General features: G+C 31.7%; 1 protein-coding gene across 3 annotated transcripts in view; it reads left to right on the forward strand.

Annotated features, from left to right (window-relative positions):
- Positions 1 to 20,505, forward strand: part of LOC148273735 (formin-binding protein 1-like) — a 180,848-nt gene that overhangs the window by 119,312 nt on the left and 41,031 nt on the right. For all 3 annotated transcript variants that reach the window (XR_015824495.1, XM_088238300.1, XM_088238301.1), the window contains exon 2: positions 18,185 to 18,300. Coding sequence is in view for 2 of the 3 variants with exons in the window: in XM_088238300.1 (XP_088094426.1) it covers positions 18,185 to 18,300 (116 nt within the window). In the remaining variant the exon portion in view is untranslated. The remainder of the gene's footprint in view (positions 1 to 18,184; positions 18,301 to 20,505) is intronic.

Below are 20,505 nucleotides of genomic sequence, written 5' to 3' on the forward strand. Positions count from 1 at the left end.
AATCACCATAATAGCTTTTCTATCAAAACATCATCAAAGCCATATCCGCACCTGATGGTGCATAGGGCACTGCATTGGTACAATAAATGCAGCGTATATCGATCATCTGTCACAGGAAGGTAAAGTTATGAGGCTTACGCCTTAGGTGCCAGTCCAGGGAAAATGAAACATTGCAATGTTAACCACCTTATAAATAAATATTTCATGTCGTCCCTCCCAGGAATCTAACTCAGTCTCAGTCTCTTCACTACGCGGAGGACTTATTTCCACCTGATTTCCTTTTTATCGAGTCCAAAACACTCATCAAGGATTCTGGTTCTATTTCACACACATAACTGTATTCTTCACCCGCCCAGACGCAGATTATCCGAAGCACAAACCATTGAAATACTTGTTTGATTTTAAGTGTGCACGTATTGTGTGCATTGTATTTTATGTTTCTTTGCTTTGTTTTTTTTATTTTTACAAACGAATCGTGTATTATAGTAGTTTATTTATGTGTCCGTAAAAACAATAAACAAAATAAGCTCTACCCATATTTAAACAGAAATGAAGGAAAACTTATTTTTAAATGTTTTGCACCACAATATTCCAGAAGCCCTATTACATTGGTGAATTACAGCGCTGGACACCCGGGCTTAAGAAAAATTACATTTAATTTTGTGTTCTCACCGGAAATTGAACCCGGATCCATCCGTTCGGGATTCAAGCGTCTTAACAACCACACCACGGAGGCCGCTATATGCGGCCTCTATGGTGTAGTGGTCAAGACGCTTGACTCACGCACGGAAGGTTCCGGGTTCGATTCCCGGTGAGAACACAAAAAATTAAAAATGTGATTTTTCTCAAGCCTGGTTGTTCTGTAATGTAATTCACCACTGTAATTGGGCCTCCTGGCCTGTTGTGGTGCAAAAAAATGAAATGAAAAAAATGAAATGAAATGTCTCAACCGAGTTGAAGGAATATTTAGGGTTTATATCTAATGAGATTTCATTTCCATATGTGGACAAATGTAGGGCAAATATATGGACAAATATAGGCGAATATAATATGGGCTTACTCACAATATTTTTTGTTAAAATAAGTAACGAAAATCTGCGTTTTTTCTTTCAAATTATTATTAATTATAATAAAAAAAATACTTATATAGTTTTATTCTACTTTTATTTGTAAATTTTTACCAGTGACCTACCAACCAGCGCCCCCTGTTATAGTTTTATTTAAATTTAAGTACATATAATTCACTAAAATTTCCATTATAAAACTTCATAAAATTACATAATTTACACCAGTTTTTATTATATACATTCAAACAAAACTTAAATTCATATACTTGTAATTACCTTATACTTAAATGATTTTAATTTAAACTCTTTTATTTCCATAATTATATAAAATCATAATTTATAACCCCCGCTTGCACTTGTATATAACATAGAAATTTGTTTAGTCTCCCACCAGTCTGACGACGTCGGTCACGACAAAACCCGGTCACTGGTAAAAATTTATAAATAAAAGTGGAATAAAACTAAATACGTATTTTTATTATTATAATTAAAATGCAGTTCCACCAAGAACTGTCAGTAGAAAAACTCAATATATTATTTATTTATTCGGCGTACCTACTATATTCAATTTTCAATTTTTGAGATATACGTCACATCTTCATAGAACCTAAGTCGTTTGTCGAGTTAGGACGAATAATAATCTTTAACAAAATAGCTGCTGTAAAAATATTATATAAAATAAGTTGATGGTTGGAATAAGCTGCCACAAGAGCTGATCTCAATGTGTAGTCTTAGGGTTCAAAAATGGACTAGATTTGTTTCGGAAAAGTTAAAGTGCGCCAACAACTAACTTTCGTTGAAATATATTTAAGCTTATCAGCTTTAAGCTGCTCGCTTCAAATTAATAATAATAATAATCATAGTAACAATTATTACAGAATAGCACATGTCGCACTATAAAAAAAAACAATGACAAATATTTGATTCACTAGAAACAAACCAAAATATTTGCAAAATTTTAGATAGCAAACCTTATCCGCTTTTCTTACTTTTCCCAAGCAATAAAACAGCCCCATCTCGCAGTCGACCTTGTCGGGGTAAATTTATTGGGAGGGGAGGGCAGGGAGAGGGAGCGTGACGTCACGACCCGCCGGTGACTCACCGCCATTTCACAGAAATTACCTCTCCTGAGTTGTAATGTAAAAGCAATCATCTTTTACCTAGAGGGCTTTTGGTTCACGAAATTGATTTTTTTTCAACACTATTATTAATACCAACAATATTTTTTTTATTATTTCTTAATTTAGTTAAATAATATTCATGTGTGCATGAGAAGATATATGAATGTAGAGGAAGCGAGCTAAATTTTTTTATTTATTTAATTATTCATACAATGATACATATTACAAATAATAACGTATCCCTAACTCTATAAGGCCAAGAGCCCTGTATTAAGTTGGGATACAGCATAATGGAAAGTGGAAACATGCATATTATTAAAGAATACAAAAAATAACATTTTATTTTATTTTATTTATTTACTTAAGTTAGTTAATATTACATTGTATATTAACTAATATATTTACAATTATAACAAATACTTATTAAATATTTCTTACATAACTACATTATTACAATAAACATAACATTTTTTTTTTAAATCCGTAAGTTTTCTTTCATTCTTCATACTTTCAGGCATCTCATCATACAGTTTTAACCCTTAATACATTAAGCTATTTTGTGATTTTGTTTTTTTCTTAAGTGGTAGTCTTATCCTATTTCTATTTCTTGTCCTATATTTATGTACATTTCTATTTAATATAATTTCACTTATAAAATACTTTGGCATGAGATTATTAAACACTTTATATATAAATACAAATACATTATACAATAGTCTTTTCTTTATTCCTATCCAGTTCAATTGTTTTCTCATTTTTTCAACACTATTATATTTGCTTTTTTTCAGTATAATTCTCATTGCTCTATTTTGTAGTATTTCAAACTTGTTTATGTGTCCCTCAATATTTGAACAATACGCTTAATAGTACCTATATAAATGTATGCAATGTCTCGCAGCAGTCTCCTGCAACGGTCTCTTCCCTTAGAATAAATGCAAACTCAATTGCGTGTCAACATGGACAAAAGAGTATGGTTTACTAATAAACCCGTCTAAAACACAAATTATGTTTGCAGGTAGTCAAAGATTGCTTAGTAAGCTAGACATACCTTCACTTAATCCTCTTATTGTCAATGGTACCAATATCCAGTACAGGAAATCCGTAAAAAATCTAGGAGTACTAATGGATGAACATCTCTGCTGGCGAGCTCATACTAATGAATTAAGCCGCAAAATATTTTTCAGTCTACACTCACTTAGAAGGTTGCAAAAATTCTTACCCATTAGTACCTCATGTGTGGCTATGCGGTAACGGATGTCTACCTCGGGTAAAAAACATTTAATAACTCTCTTATTTTTTTAAATAACCAACTCATATTTTTTGTAATCCTTATATGGACTTTTTTACACCAAAATAAGGAAACATTTTTATAAAAAATGCACGGGCTTTTTCTATAAAAAACAATTTCTTCATTTTGTAAAATAAATTAAAACAAACGAAAGAGATGCCAGTATTATAAGTGGTTTATTAAATTTTATAAGAAAGAGCACGAGAATATAGCATATCAGAAGACGGACAAGGACACTATTCGTTAGGGGCGGAGCTTGAATGACCGAGAAAACAATACCGAAAGAGCACGATACAGAATTATACCACTTGTGGGACAGAGAACACATCAGTCGCGTGAAGTTTTTTGTAGTATACTAAGCTGACGCTGTATTTAACACACCGTGTTCCCGAAATGTTTCTACAATTTATTCACAATTTATCTGATTTAAATTATTTTTTGACAATTCTTGATGGAATTTCATTGTAATGATGTAATATTTACATACATTTACATATAAGTTATTAATCAAAAATACTTGGTACACTTCCACTCATTTCCACACTTAAGATAATATTTTGATTTCTATAAATCATCTTTACATTGTATAATATTCGCCAGTCTGAAGATGTCCATAATGGGATGAAAGCGCTAATTGGTCAAACAAATAAGTGGAAGTGTACCCAAGGAAGTGTGCAAAGTTATTTCATTTAAAGTGTTCAAAAAATTTGTTCGTAACTAGTTTTAAAAAACGTGTTCACGTTGTCATTTTTGTGTATGTTTAATTATGATTTGATTATATCACATATTACGTACTATTATTTTATTTCTTACAAGTTTTTTTTGCTATTTTTTTAGGATTTATTTCAATATTATTCTAAGAATATGTTTTAACAGCGTTTTTATTTATTCTAATAAAATCTAGTATTTATTTGCAATAAAAATTTGATATTCTTTTTTGCATTCAAATAAGAGTTGTATTAGCATAGCATACTTTCTAGTCTCCCGGTTGATCTATTTCCGCTAAATTCTGTCGTAAGTGTAATTCGGAATTCAGTCGACAACCAGACGCGGGCGGCAGCGCTTGCTAGCGGGATTTTAAAAGGAATGAACACAATTTCTAACTTTATTTTGCATAAATATGCTTTAATTTTATATTTTTTATGTAACATCTTTGAATAAAGATCATTTTTAACACATACCATTGTAAATAATTTGGTATTTTAGCTTACATTTCAAAATATCTCGACTTATGCTTGTGGTCACATTGTGTTACACCACCGGCTGCAAAGGGATTATTCAGCACAGTCTTTTAAGAGGTACTAAATGCACTCTTGTACAAGCATTACTACTACCCATTCTAGATTACGCTGATGTTTCCATGACTGATTTAAGCTGTGAGCAACTCGATAAACTTGAACGACTTCAGAATACATGCATAAGGTACATTTTTGGTCTTAGGAAATATGACCACATTTCTGATTATCGTAGGCAACTGAAATGGCTCAAAATTAGACAGCGGAGAGACTATCACTCCCTCTCACTTCTGTTCAATGTACTTCATAGTCCTAACGCTCCTATATACCTGTGTGAAAAATTTCAACGCTTATCAGTTCATGGTTTACCTCTTCGTTCTCATTCTCAAGGCACTCTCTTAATACCCATACACAATTCCTCTTTCTTCTCTAACTCATATAGTGTCCATGCGGCTCGACTGTGGAATCATCTCCCATCCACCATCAAAGATGTTACTACATTATCTCTGTTTAAATCACGTCTGAAGAAACATCTCCTTTCTCTTCCTTAATCTCTCCTCCTTTCCTTTTTCCTCTTTCCTCTTTCCTCTTTTTTCCTTTTTCCCATTGAGTAATAGTTTCGATTTAAGGTAATTTATAAACAAATACGTTTATTTCTATTTTTAAATATCTTTAAATTTTTAATCTTTTTTTTCTATTGAATATGTTCTGTAACTTGAATTATAAAAATAAAACTTTTATTTTATTGGTTGGTTGGAAGAAATTGCCATTTGGCAATAAGCCCGCCAATGTACAAATAATCATTATGTACAAAAAGTTAAATAAATAAATAAAAAACTCGTACACTTCTCCTGAAAATGGCTCTCGTTATCGAGAACTCAATATGTTTATTCAGGACATTGAACAATCTCGGAGCCACAAAGTCGCACGTGTTTTTGATATGAAATAATTCAAATTACAGGAAAACCTCACGCAATATCTGTTTGTAAAAACAATAAATCAATCGCATCATTAAATAATGCCCAGCTGGAGACCGGTTCTGCACAAATTGACAAAGTTCAGAAGTCCTTTTTATTTACAAAACATTTTCTCAAATAAATATACTTTTTATAAAAGATACGCGACATGACCTTTCCACCTAGCGTGACTCATCCCCGTGCCCCCGTGACGTCACGAATGACGAACACGCCGAGAAACATCTCTGTCTTATTGTATTTTATAATACCTCCTCAATACAACAATGGCTCTGGGCTCTGAGTAACGTAAATGTTTAGCGACCGGATCGACATGAATTGCAAAATCATACTCTCCGTCATTGTTGTATTGTGTGTTGCGATAGTTATGCCTTTAGTTAGTGGAATTGTTTGATTCTTGCTTTTAACACTTGTGTGCTAATGAGCATTTTGTTACCAAAGACACACATTCTATTTAGATATTCAAAAGTATCTCATTTTTAAATCTAGTTGAGTTTGTATGCATTTTTTAAGATGTTTTTACAATTTTCACAAAGGTTATGATATTTTTTTTTCATAGTTAATGTTGTGCACACAGTTCTATATTCCTATGTATAAATATGATTTTTTTTAAAAAACATTTTATTTATTAAATCATACAATTTTTTTTTTGTACTCCCAGGAGTTACAACAAACTCATTTTGGGACAGAAAAATATTTACACATAGGTATGTTAACAACAATAATATAGCAACAAATAGTAATAAAGTAACTAGTAATAATATGTACATAAAAACTGAAATAAGATAGCAAGCAAATATATGATACAAATCATACATCCGCTTGCCATCCTTTAAACAATCCATAATAAAAATAAAAAATAAAATGTTTATATTTACATATTGCAAGAAAGAAATATTTAAGTACATAATTCCAACTCGGCACCAATTACGTACACAACACAATATAAATACCTAATAAGAACAAGGTAAACATAATGAGAATACAGATGATATTGTTTATAAAATGAATATAAAACAACTTTGTTTTTAACCACTTATTTTTTATTTTTTCTACCGACTGGTTTGAAAGCTACACAAGATTCTTAATCAAGATTATACTTAACTCATGAATTTTATCCTATTTTATTTTTACAGTGATTACTAATGTAGTCCGCTGTTTTCTGACATATTTATGAATAATAAATATGTCACACAATATTTTATTAAAAAAAAAAAATACTATTCGCCCAAGGTGCTGTTACAAAAATAATACAGGTAAGTACAAGCATATTAATAATTTAAAAAATAAACAACACGATATTTTGTGTTTTTTTTTTTATTCACATAGAAACCAAAAAACATGCTACAATGTAAAATCAATGTAAAACTTTGCGTTATAAAAACGGGAAAAATATGGATGTAATGTAACATTAATAGTTAGGTATAAAAATATGCATTGGAAGAAAAAAAATAGCAGGTATGTAAAGTAAATAAGAATCAGCAAACAGTGGATTACATAAGTGATCACGGTGAAAATAAAATAGGACAGAATTTGTTAGTTAAGTACTTGTTATACCTCGATAAAGAAGCTTGTGTAGCTTTAAAACCGATCGGTAGGAAAAAAAGTGCTTAAAAACAAAGTTGTTTTATATTTATTTTATTATAATGAATAACCGCAATGTCAGTGCTTCAAATATAAATATTATATTATTTATGTTTGTGTTGTTATTGTTTTGTGTGTTTGGAGTGTGGATTATGGTATGTGGAATGTTGTGTGTGCGTGTTATAGGAGTAGCAAATCTACTTTACCAAAGTTTAGAGAAAAAAAAAGCTAATTATTTTTAATGTCCATGAGACTCAGCTTCCGTCTGTAGCGGAGAGCTGAGCCGTTGGACAAGTCCAAATCGTAGATCTACTTATGTTTTGAAAAAATACTGATTGCTTTTCCTAATGATAGAACATTTTTAGCTGCTCCGGTGTTGCATTTGGCTGTGTTCAACAATGTAGTATAACGAGTGCAACGGAGGTTATAAACCAGATATATCTATTATAATTCTAGATGCATTACATTCTCCTCAGAATAAAGCTGATTAAAAATGTAATGTGCACGTGTTTGAGTATACAAAACAATCGGGTTAAGTGTGAGATGTTGGAAATACGGATGTTACGGGGTTTTGTTACCGAAACTATCGAATATACAAAATGTATATCCATAATCGAATCGAATAGATTTTCACGGTCACTATTTTAAATATTTATCGTCTTTTTTGGCTCTCGCAACGGTAGCCGAAACGTCCGAACGAATCTAACCTACACAGGATCACCCAAAAAGAACGATACATATCCCTATCCGGATTCGGAATCTGGGCCCCGATTACAATGGGAGTTTTCTTCGACGATCTATAAAGAAAAATCGCTAACTTAATTTTGCTTTGTAGATCAAATTGAAGATAAATGTTAACTTTCCATTGTTATCGGGGCCCTGGTGTCCTTAAAAATATGTTCTAGTAGGAATGTAGGAAGCATTTCATAGAAAGAAAGAAAGGCAGAAAAAAATATTCGTTTTTATGAATTTTACACATTGTGAACACTATAACCAGGCAATGGAAAAAAACCCTGTAAACTCTTATGCTTTCATAATAATATGCCTCCTAAAATGGCATGGAATAAATGAGATTAAAAGATTTAACGCTAAGATCTACTTCCTACCACCCGATCTCGTGTTGTTTGACGTGAATGTAATATTAAAATGCCCCTGCGAAATATTAAAATAGATAGGAAATCACGACACTGAATTAACATTCTAGTCATTCATTCTGTTATCTTCGGTTTTAAAAATTTTCTTCATTTCCTGATGATATCGAATAGATTGTAGAACATCCGTCACCCACGCCGTGTCATGGTCCTCTGTCATTATAAAATTGAGGAATAAATAATGGTAATATCATTTTATTTTATTTCGGAATTATGACAAACAAATTATATCAACAAGGCGGAATTTTAAATGGGTTATTTGAATTCAATCTATTCTCAATTTCTGCTCCGATCTTGCTATACCGCACCTTTCCATAAAATCTTCGACAGTCATTTGAAAATTTTATACTAAACGGAAAATTCGTGATTCACGTTAACTCGGTGGAAATTTTATTTATTTGTTTGTAAATTTATAATATCAAATATAATGCATTACATTTTCGTAATTATCAAAACTCAATTTGGGACAGAAGTAGTAAACATATTCGTTAAGACAGTAGATACATAATTATAGGACGACAATGGTACAAATAATTTTCACATTTTTGTAAATCAAATAAATAAGTGGACATGCGAGGGTCGTTCCTGGTTGAGTCACTATAAACTGTGTCTCTGTACTCGATTAATGGTAAAAATATGAATGGATCACGTTAATTTATCCTGATCCGGAGATATTTAGAATTTAAGTTAGGAACTTTTAATAAATTTCAGATATTTTCCCCGCAAACACTTAACATATTTTAATATTAAAAGTTTCCTAATAGAATTTCAATTTTTTATCTCCAATCTACGGAGAAAATGAAAAGGCTGTTATCCTGTTATTAACACACGACATAGAAATTTGTTTTATCTACCCATGTCCTATAGCAACATCAAACTCAAATTTGACGAAAGTCGGACTTGATCCATTAATATTCTTAATTCTTACTTCCATATGAAGCTTTAGAGCAGGTATTTTTGTATCAAGTGAAGCTGCTAGGAATAATGTCTCGCAGTTTTACATGCAAGTTTTTGTATTAAAAGTATGTACTATTATTTTTTGTTGCCAATAAACGCCATATTTTGTCAATGAAACTAAAAGTAATAATTACGCTTTAGTAAAAATATTTTTTAAAAACTGCCTGTTTTAATCATTAGATACCGGTTCAACGATTTTTGTAGCTTATATAAATATTATATCCTAGCTAAGTTAAATCTTTCGGCTGAAATTTAAAGTAGGGATGATATAAATTACAAAATTAACTTTGGTAGCTCGGATTTTATTCGATTATAACAAATTGCGGTCAATCATTTAACGTACCATGCCATTATATTAGACAAACGCACGCAATGTTACCTATATATTTCAATTACATTACACAAACTAATCGTAGTAAAACGAGATGCCTTTTGGCTGTAATAAATTAAAGGTAATAAAATAATACTCCCGCGTTTTCAATCCCGATTTAGAAAGATAATAACCGATCACACGATGCTGTATAACTGTTAAAAAATAAGGTATTGCATGATAGACCAGAAATAATTTAAGGCTTGTAGGATTTAAACGCATTTCAATCAATCGGTCGTTGACTACGCGTTTCTTTACAGCCTACACTTCGTAATTGTTATTTATTTAATCAGTGTCTGCAAAACGTGTTCCAGTCGTGTAAAACGAATATTCATGTGATTTATGTTATTTATTGATGGAATTCCATAGTAATTCTATTAAAAATAGAGTGCCAATTGCTCAAATAAATAATTGGAAGTGTACCGAGTATTTTCAATTTACAACTTGCATTAAAAAATACGTTATTATATAATATTTGTGTGTTGTTAAAATTTAATTCAAGAAAAGCTATTTTCGATCTCAAAATTTGAAAAATCTATGCGTTATCTACTCGCATAGAAAATTGCATTGAATTAGCTTTATTTCGAATTTCATTGCCTTTCTAGATGTCATATTTTTGTGGCATTCTAATATTTATTATTTGAAATGATATCGCAAGTTAAAGAAAACTTAATTTGCCAAAAAAACCCTGTGCACTTTCAAATTGCTATAATAGAACTAAAGGTAATGCTTACTTCCAAATAGTGAATCAATAATTTTTATTGCAACAGAGGGAAAACATTTTTGAGAAGGGAATATGGAAGTCCAGGCATTTACAGGGCTTATTTATGACCTGTCGTTGGCTTGTTTAGGTGGCCACTTTACACACACTGTGTAACATTCACCATTCTGCCTATGTTTAAACATCCACATTTCCTCAACTTTTCCAGTTTATAAGCCCTGTGAATGCCTGGACTTCCATATTCCCTTCTCAAAAATGTTTTCCCTCTGTTGCAACAAATTTAGATCTGAATAACTCCCTAAGAGGAAATCCAGCCTGTCTGTAAACATTTGCACATACTCAAAACATTGTTTAATAAATTTTACATTATTTGGTATTTATTGAAAGTAAAAATCACACCTTTGCATATATGCGATTGATATTAATTTCGCAACAAACTTAATGTATTGTACGTAAAAACACATTTATATTTACGGGACAATATATTATAATATGCATCGAGGATTCAATCAATATTGAATAGCGTTTGCATATTTTGTGCCAAAAGCTATTAACACCCGTGGTCACGTCACAATAATCGTCCGATTACAATCTTTCTCTTAGAAATAGCCGCCGTTAACTGAGATTGCATGTCGCAAGCGGACAATAATTTATTGGCCGAAATTGCTCCCTTCATCGCGCCAATGCTCCACTCGTCTCGCCCACTCCATTATTCTTCGCCAGTCGCCGAACTGGTTAGGGACAAACGGGTCTTCATCTCCGTATAGAGAGAGAGCACCCGAGCTCCACCAGAAAAGAAAACGAGCAGGATCTTGACTAAAAATCACAATTTTATCCAAACTGTTGAATATGTACTAGAGTGATCGTACTCTCCCTTTTTTCTCTTTCCGTTTTTTTCTCGCTGTCCCGCGAGATTTTTCGAATCGTGCTACTAAAAAGTGCAGTGCTCAAATATGGTAGCGCAGCTTTTGGTTGTCCTATCCGACCCGCTTCTCTGGTATGACTTTATTGTATTGTCGGCTATTGATGTCACCAGTGACGCTATCTCAGCCTTATTGCATCGATATGTTGATATTATTATTATTTAGTTTTGAGCGAGCAGCTTAAAGCTGATAGATGTACTTTAGTTTATTTTAACGAAAGTTAGTTGTTGAGGGATTTTCATTTATCCAAAACATATCTACCATGGCGTTGAGAGCGGCTTTTGCGGTAGCTTATTTTTATTTATAAAATATATGCTAAAATCTAGTTTTAAATATGCCTGCATAGGTGAAAGCACTCGTCGGTGAAAATAAAACAAAGTAAAACTTAACCTAGGATTTTTTTTGATATTTTTCTTTTTTTTCTTTTTTATTTTTTTTTTTACAATAAACATAATAATAAAACAGAGTATTAAAAAAAAAAGCACAATTACATAAACAAAAAAATCCCACAAAGGCATGGACTGTTCGTGGGTATACAAGAAAATGTTAATGAATTTTTGCTCCTATAGTAAATAATGGACAGTTATAATATTTTTGTATAATATAAAAAAGAAGAAATAAAATATTCTGTAAAAGATAATATGGTATTTTTTACTAAAAAATATTTTTAAAAAAAACACCAAAATATTACTTATTATTAAAGGGCAACAAAATAAATCATAGAAAAAAAGAGTTCATATCTTTAGTTTGAATCCAGGATAGTGCATGTTTTTTAACAGAAGGAAAATTTTGAAAGTTTGGAATCAATGAAATATTATCAGTAAAAAAAGAATTAAAAAATTTTGGGCCTATAAAATATGCATGTCTCTGTGCGAGCCTCGTTTTACCATGTGGTATTTCTAACACACGATTCCTTCTTTGATTTGATCTATTTGAATTACTTGTAAATAAATTTTGGTTCTTAAATATATATTTTAAACATTGAAAAAAATATATTTGTCTTAGATCTAAAAGTTTAGCTTCTTGGAACAATTGGAAAGAGGAAAAAGTGTGATTTTTGTGAAGCATTATTTTTAGTATATTTTTTTTGAATAGTTTCTAATGGTTTAATATGATTGTTACTTTAAGAAACCCTATTGCTCTCGAAATGCTTCAGTGGGTTTAGGTTGAATCTGTCTTTTTCCAGCCCGAGACTTTGGCTTCAAAGCAGAGTATCCTGTTTCAGTTAGAACATGAAATACTCATTCAGGCAGCTATGGCTACTGTCGACTATTATATACGTCTCTATCAAGTCACCCTTAAGTTCGTAGTGTATCTATTATATTGTATAGCAATGTGCAACTTGCATATTAATACTATCTTATACTCGTACTTCTTAATACTACCCTTTACAGGATACTTGTGACAATGTGACATAAATATACCACCCGGGCTGGTATTCCAAACGCTCTTGTGGCCGTATTATCTCGTGTATTTACATACAAAATACACGAGAAAAACTTTTTTCTCGTGCCACGAGAGCGGTTCAGGATACCACCCTTGAATCGAGGTATTTATTTTCTTATATTTCGTATTAATAAAAAGTCCATGTCACAAAAGTATCGTAATAACATACACCGGTGAATCAGTCTTCCACTCAGCTTTTTCAATTGCAATATTTTAACTTTAAAAAATAACGTATTTATTTTATTAGGTTTTCAAAATATGTGTCCTATAAAGGGTTAACTTGTTTTATTTTATTTATTTATTTATTCATATTTTTTCTCTTACAAACTATAATTAATAATAAAAATAATGTGACCTCACTACCTCACTTACCCGTGCCGAAAACCCTTAACAATATATTTGAAAAAAAAAAATTTACATTTGAGAAGAAAACTAACTTAATAAACAGAGATAATTAATAAAATGTTCAGACAGTTTTAAACATTACGTATTTATGTTCACAATTAATTTATGTACATCTATATTATTTATATTACAAATGGTGTCACGCGAGTCTACATAGAATACAATACCTATTAATATATTGAGTTTTTCTACTGACATTTCTTGGTGGAACTGCATTTTAATTTTAATAATAAAAATACTTTATAGTTTTATTCCACTTTTATTTATAATTTTTTTACCAGTGACCGTGTATCGTCGTGACCGACATCGACCAGTCTGATGATGTATTTTTATTATATTTATACTCTATTTTTTTCAAATAATGAAGTCGTATTTTGACACAACAAGCCTAAATTATATAATTATTTTTATAAATTATGAAAAATAGATTATGAAACAGTGTATTAAATTTTAGTTTTTGAAATGATCTCGTATTTTGCTTAATGTAACACGACGTTGCAATACCGTTTCCAAAGGGATTTTTTAGCACAGTATTCTAAGAGTAAATAATAATAATTATTATTACAGGTAACGGTTTCGATTTGGTTTTATATACTTATGATACAGATGAACTAAACACGGGTAATACGAGTAACACTACAGACTTATTATTTTTGATTTCTTCGATTTGGAGTCGATAAACCTTTACATATTTAGACAGTCGTAATATTTATTACTCACGCTAGTTTTTTTAATGTCGACTTTGGAATGTACGTTCGTTTTAGCACGCACAGGTTCCAGGTTCGATACCCGATTAATTAAACATCAAAATAAATGTTCAACTTTTCAAATCACGCTAATCAGCATTGAACAATGTAATTCGTTAAATGCGTTTAATTATTTATTCATATGCACATACTTAAATAACAAAATGCACTCTACAAATATTTGCAGGTATTTTTACCAACAGTTACGTATGAAATGCATTTTAACTATAATTAATGTGTTATCATGTTAACATTTTCAGTGTTTCTGGAATGAGGAAGTTCAGCGGTTTATTTATTTATTTTCTATGTATCGTATCAGCGCTATGATTTTTAAAGTTTTGTATTTCTAAAATTACTCCGCGTGTGACGTCTCAAGTTCTCTTCCGCTTCTTCTCGGTCGGTTCTGCCGATCGGTCCTTTGGCTTAACGTAAGCCGGAAATCTTTCACAAGTCTGTTATCATTGGTTGATTCATATGAATTAGTGAGCGTCGTTCAAACTACCTAGTTCGTATTTATTTTTTTTTTTCATATATTTTAAAGAAACTTTGCCGTAAAATTGAATGCTCTTATTTTTACCGCGCGTAAGGAAACATTTTCATATCCAATTCCCCGTAGGGCTGAACTTCATCATTGTTAAAAAACTAATGATTAAGTGGTGATTTGTGATTGTATAAGCGTGTTATAAATATATACGTACTCAATTGAAATAGTATATGTATGAAGTGAGCTCTCATTTAAATTTGTATTCGACATTTATTTATAGTTGTAATAAAAAAAATATAATGTGGTACTGTTGTGAAATTTTCGTAATAATCCTATTTATTACGCCAATATTTAACGTTTATTTGCTGTAAATTTGTATAAACTATTTTTATATTTGCAACAAATTGTCTTTTGGTTGTAATATGTGTGTCGTGTGTCTGGAGAGCGAATTGGCGATGAACGAAAGTAAGTCAAAAGTTATGGAATTTGAAAGGGGAAGTGAGCTTACTGAGTGCATAATAAATGTAATCTATAAATGTCTAAAGCAAGTAAGGAGATGGAAGAGTCGAAAAAGATGTTGAAAGGAGAAAGCACAGTAATTGCTAATAAAAAGATGTCAATTTAAACTAGACTGGCAGTGCACCCCGGGGTTTGAGTCCTAGCTCTCATGTATGGAACTGGGAGAGGAAGGATGAAAACAGAGTGAATGCGGTCGAAATACGGTCGCTTAGACGAATGTGTGAGAAATCAATGTACACAGGACAGGGTTACGAATGGTGAAATCAGGCGTGGGTGCAAATCTGAGATAGGTGTAATTTATAATATTAAGAGATGGCATTAAGATGGTTTGGTCATGTAGAACGAGTGGATGACAAAAGAACGGTAAAACAGATATATATGGCTAGAATTAATGGTAACTAGGGACGTGGACGACCAAGAAAGACGTGGCATGATCAAATAAATTAAACTCTCACGTCTGGCTACGTCAAAAGCAGACAACCGAAGGGCATTTATAACAAGATATATGAATGTGGAAGAAGCTAGGAACGCGTATGTCAGGCTAGACGTGTGTGGCGGTTCATCTTCTCTGCCACCCCTACGAGGAAATGGCGTGATGGTGGTAGTAGTAGTAGATTTTACATAAATCATAGAAACTGAGCCGGAGAATGTATATCAAGTGGTTGGACTCGGACCTGTTCCCTTGCACTAGACGCTTTTTTCCCTTGAATTTATAACCATTTATATTTTATGCCATCGGCACTGTTTGAAGTTTTAAAATTAGTGCGTTTAGAATTTGTAATTTCGTTCCATTGTGCTTGGTGCTGTGCCGTTTCTAATTCATGTTTTATTGTTTTCCTTTTCATCATTAACATCGTTTTGTGTATTGCCACTGCCACGCCACATTCAGGGGTGTCGGCTTGTTTACATGTCGAACTTCGCACCCGAGCGATTGCACAAATAATTGCACAAGTCCAGGCAGAAAAGTTGCTGCGACGCGAGTCGCGTACATCGTCTAAATTGATTTAAAATACGCTTATTTTGAATTACCTGAAAACGAGACGTTTCACGCCCTATGGGGCAAACGGCGCGTATTACGTTACCGCGCCATACTTTTACGCAATGCTTGTTAGAAGTGCACTCGGCGGACATGACGCGTGACGTCAATGCGACGTGACGCCAACTGTGAGCTGTTTAGTATTTACTCGTTTTTTAACCTGAAAAGTATTAATGAAAACATTATGATAGTTATATCATTAGGAGCATAAAAATCCGCTCTAAATATGTTGTATATTTTCAAAGTAATACTGGATTTGTGAAAATACCCTATTCTTAATAATATTTATGCTTTCAAAGTAAAAAGCCTGTCGATGTTATACTATATTTTTTACTTTTTTAATATTTTAAATGATTTATTTATTTAACAATAAAATAGCAATTATTATTGTATTGTTGTTCCCGCAAAGCCGAGGCTTGTCTGCGGGTTACATTACATTTTTATTTTTTTATTAAAGGTAGGTACAGAGTTTAATAAAAATGAAGAAAATAATTTGTGCACACTTAAGATTCACTTGTTCTTTTTAATAAGTTTTTGATGATTTAAAAAAATGTACTTGTGTTTTTTTCCTCGTGTTTTTTTACTGGGTATTAAGTTAAACAGTTTTGGTACTACACTCCCCGTTGTTCTATCTCCGTAGTAGTTTTTCTGTCGAGGCACCTTCGTCAGCTGTTGTGCCGATACGTGTCGGGTCACGATCTGCTGGGTTACTTTGAATTTAAAACTGCAGTCGAGGAAATGATCTGTTATTATCTTATCCTGACACTGTGTGTTAATAGGCAAAACGTTAACATAGTCAAATAATACGTTATCATTGTATTTTGCCTCAATCTTTATTTTCACAAGTACGATGGTTTTTAAAATTTGTACAATTTCTCATTTCGAAACTCGGTCGGTATAAGACTTGAAACTTATGCCCCGTATTCTTAATCCATATTGAATTATTGGCTCAACTAGCCCCGAGTAAACTAGTCTCAGCACTGAGTATGGTAGATATGGTAAATTCAATAAATAACAATGCTACATTTTGCCATTGTTATTTCTTTCTTTCATTGGTATCATCCTGCACGAATCTGTATTTACATATTATTATTTATTTATAAATTTATTGCAAAAAAAATAATATACATACTTAATAACGGGGAATCTATATAAAACCAATTAATGTAAAATGAAAACGGAGTGTTCTCTGTTTATGATAGTCTCCATCTAACATGGCACAGCCTGTTCTAAGATGGAGATTTTCTATCTTTAGAGCGTAAGTAGTCCTATACTAATAAAACAATAACATAAAAAGAAAAACTAAAACTACTTAATTATAAATGCCTAGCTAAGCAAATGTAAGAAATTAAAAATCATTATTATACAAATATAAAGTATATATATGTGCCAAGAATACATGTTACTTAAACATAAATAATATAGTATAATATATAATAAAACAAATATAAAGCAATGAAATACATAAAAATATAAATAATATTTGTACCAATTATATAAAGTACTACGTTTATTGATTTACATATATTTTTCAAAAAAATCTCTCGCTACACTATTTATATGTGCAGTTATTTTTATTTTAAAATTTGTTTTACATTTTGAGTCTTTTATATTTGGCAATAAATCATTAAATATTTTTGGAGCAATTACATTGTACTGCTTTTTACCAAAGGCGGTTGATACAAATGGGACAATACAGTTAATTTGTGTTGCTGAACGAGTGTTTATATTCTGTTGGGTTATTTTGACCTCACTTAATTTATCATAAAATTTAAGTAGTAGGCACCTTACAAACAATTGTCTTACATCCAATATCTTTAACTCAGCGAATAGATCTTCCGTTGAATACCTCAAGAATTTTTTGAGAATGATCTTCATGATCCATTTTTGTGCTATTTTTACTGGTTCAAGGATTGAACGAGAGCAACCACATATTCTTCGTCACATATCTCGTAATACAGACGATAATATTACTATGGTCGTTTTTATAAATCTATAATATATAGTCGTTTTATAAATCAGAATTGTGTCGTATAACCCAAAAATAATATATCTTTATTGTATCAATCAATCTAAAAGTTATCGTATCAACTATAAAAATGTATCTTCTTCCGGTGGTTTGATCCGTCACTAATGTGTGTTTCCCTATTGTTCCAGGACCAGTACGAGAACCTGTCTCTGCACACACAAAAGGGTATAGACTTCCTGGAGAAGTATAGCCACTTCATCAAGGACCGCTGCGCCATAGAGACGGAGTATGCGGGCAAGTTGAGGTAAGGTCCTTTACACTCGCGTACATTATACGAATGAAGGAAATATGCTGGGAGCTGGGAGGTTGATATTGATGCACAGTAAAACTCCAATTGTCCGGTTTAACGAGTGCCAGATTTTATTGCTTTTCAAACAATATAAAAAAGAATTGTAAATTGCCTTTCTTGTAAAACCAACATTAAAAGAATTCAATCTTTACAAAACTCGGTTCTCAAATCAATTAACAGATCAGCTAGAATTGATAAGGAAGAGGTAGCCGAACTTTTTAAAAAGCAAGGGTGCCTGTCCGTAAATGCTATTTTATGGCTCAAATTTGTTACTAGATATCGATTTGATAGTAACTACCAGAAAAGGTATATACATACACATAATACAAGGCTAGCACAACGTGAAGGCTCGTCAGTACCGAGGTTTGTAAACAAGTATGGCCAAAGAACACTTCATTATACAATTCCTAAAATTTTCAATAAGATTCCTAAGCAGATCATGGGTGGAAAAAAATAATTAAATGGCTTATATGTAGCAAGGCTTTATATTAATTATTATTTTATGTTAACAGTCATATATTTAAGTTTTCGTAAATAAATTTTGTGTAAAAAATACATATGCTTTCAGTTCTTAATAATGTTTATATTACTTTTTAAATTTATATAATTTCTCTAACATAAGAAACCTGCTGACAAGCTGGTTTCACGGTTTAGTGGGTTTCATTATTTTTCCTTTTATATTTTTCTTTCGATTATAAAATCAAAATAACTTACATCATTCGAATGCTGTAAAAATCACTTACTTTTTGTATTTTATTTGCCTACACTTAAAAAATACCTACTGTTTGTTTACTTGATTTTTTTTGCCTAAAACTGTAATAATTTTTGAAAATATTTCATTATGTGCCTACCTACTTGTATGTTATATTTAATCTTCATTTATGTATATATATATGAAGCATAATGTAATTCGATACTTTAAAAAAAAAGTATTTATTTGATACATGTTTATAAGACCTACATATTAACTTTTGTAATGAAACGCTTGATTTGTTATTTTGTACGGCTCATGTAAAAGCACTCAGGACGTATATAATAACAAAATAATAAATAAATTATAGTAATAATAACAAATCGAATTAGAATCACATTAAAAACTAACTTAAGCAAAATTTAATTGCACAATCAATTTTTAATTAAAACTTCTGTATTTTTTATTTCCTGTTTACGATCTGGATATTTGGCAATCAGGATGACTGGAGTTCGGATAAACGGAGTTCTACTGTATTTCTACTTTGATTTCATGGTAGCCTACAACTATATTAACAAGACAAGGTTTTTGTGTCTAATGGACATGTTTGTAATTGCTATGAGGTAATGAGACATGTCGAAATAACTCCAACCCAAAGCAAAACAAAATCCAGGATTGAGAATAGGTACCGTAGGTAGTTTTGTTTATTTATATATACGCCCAGAGGACATTTTAAGGACGGTATACATTAATTGAAAAAAAATGACAATATTATGTAGTTAAAGTACAAGGCTATAAAATTATTGTTACAAGAGAGGGAGCTAAATTAGACTAGGTGGGAATGGAAGCGGGAGAGAGAAGGTTATAGTTAAATTTGATGCAGTGATCGCATGAAAGGAGGCATTTGTTGGCAGACCTAAGAATTCTGGGCAAAGCGGGGTGAAAACCATAATTAGTTCTATGGTTTTCAGTATGAAAATGTTAATTTTGTCTTAGGTTTCTTAATGAACTTTATAAAATACATTATGTTATGCATATTAAAGGTTTAGGAATGTGGAACCCATAATTTACCCCTTCGTTCTTATTCTCAGAACGCCCTCTGTAATTCCTTCAGAGAGTAATAAGGCGCCAGAGCTGTAGACTGTAGAGCCGCCCATATGGACAAAAATCATTCTAGGATTATGAATCACGAAGTTAGCTATAGTTTACAGCAAAACAACGGGCCGTAGGTACTCGGGTCGAGAATCACAAGCGTAAACCGAAATCGTCCGTTACACGTCTGTTGTTAAACCAAATACCAAATCAAATATTCGCGACGGTTTTGTTATATGCAATGGAGCGATATGCCGTCTCCACAGCTGCTCTGTAGCGCATTATTACTATGAGGTAATTCCCATCCACTATCAAAGATGTTTCTACAGTATCTCTGGATAAATCACGCCTGAAAAAACATCTCCTTTCCCTTCTTT

Source organism: Micrasema longulum, unplaced genomic scaffold, assembly GCF_059751315.1.
Source record: "Micrasema longulum isolate JH-2025_06_02 unplaced genomic scaffold, ASM5975131v1 h1tg001854l, whole genome shotgun sequence".
Taxonomy (NCBI): Eukaryota; Metazoa; Arthropoda; class Insecta; order Trichoptera; family Brachycentridae; genus Micrasema; species Micrasema longulum.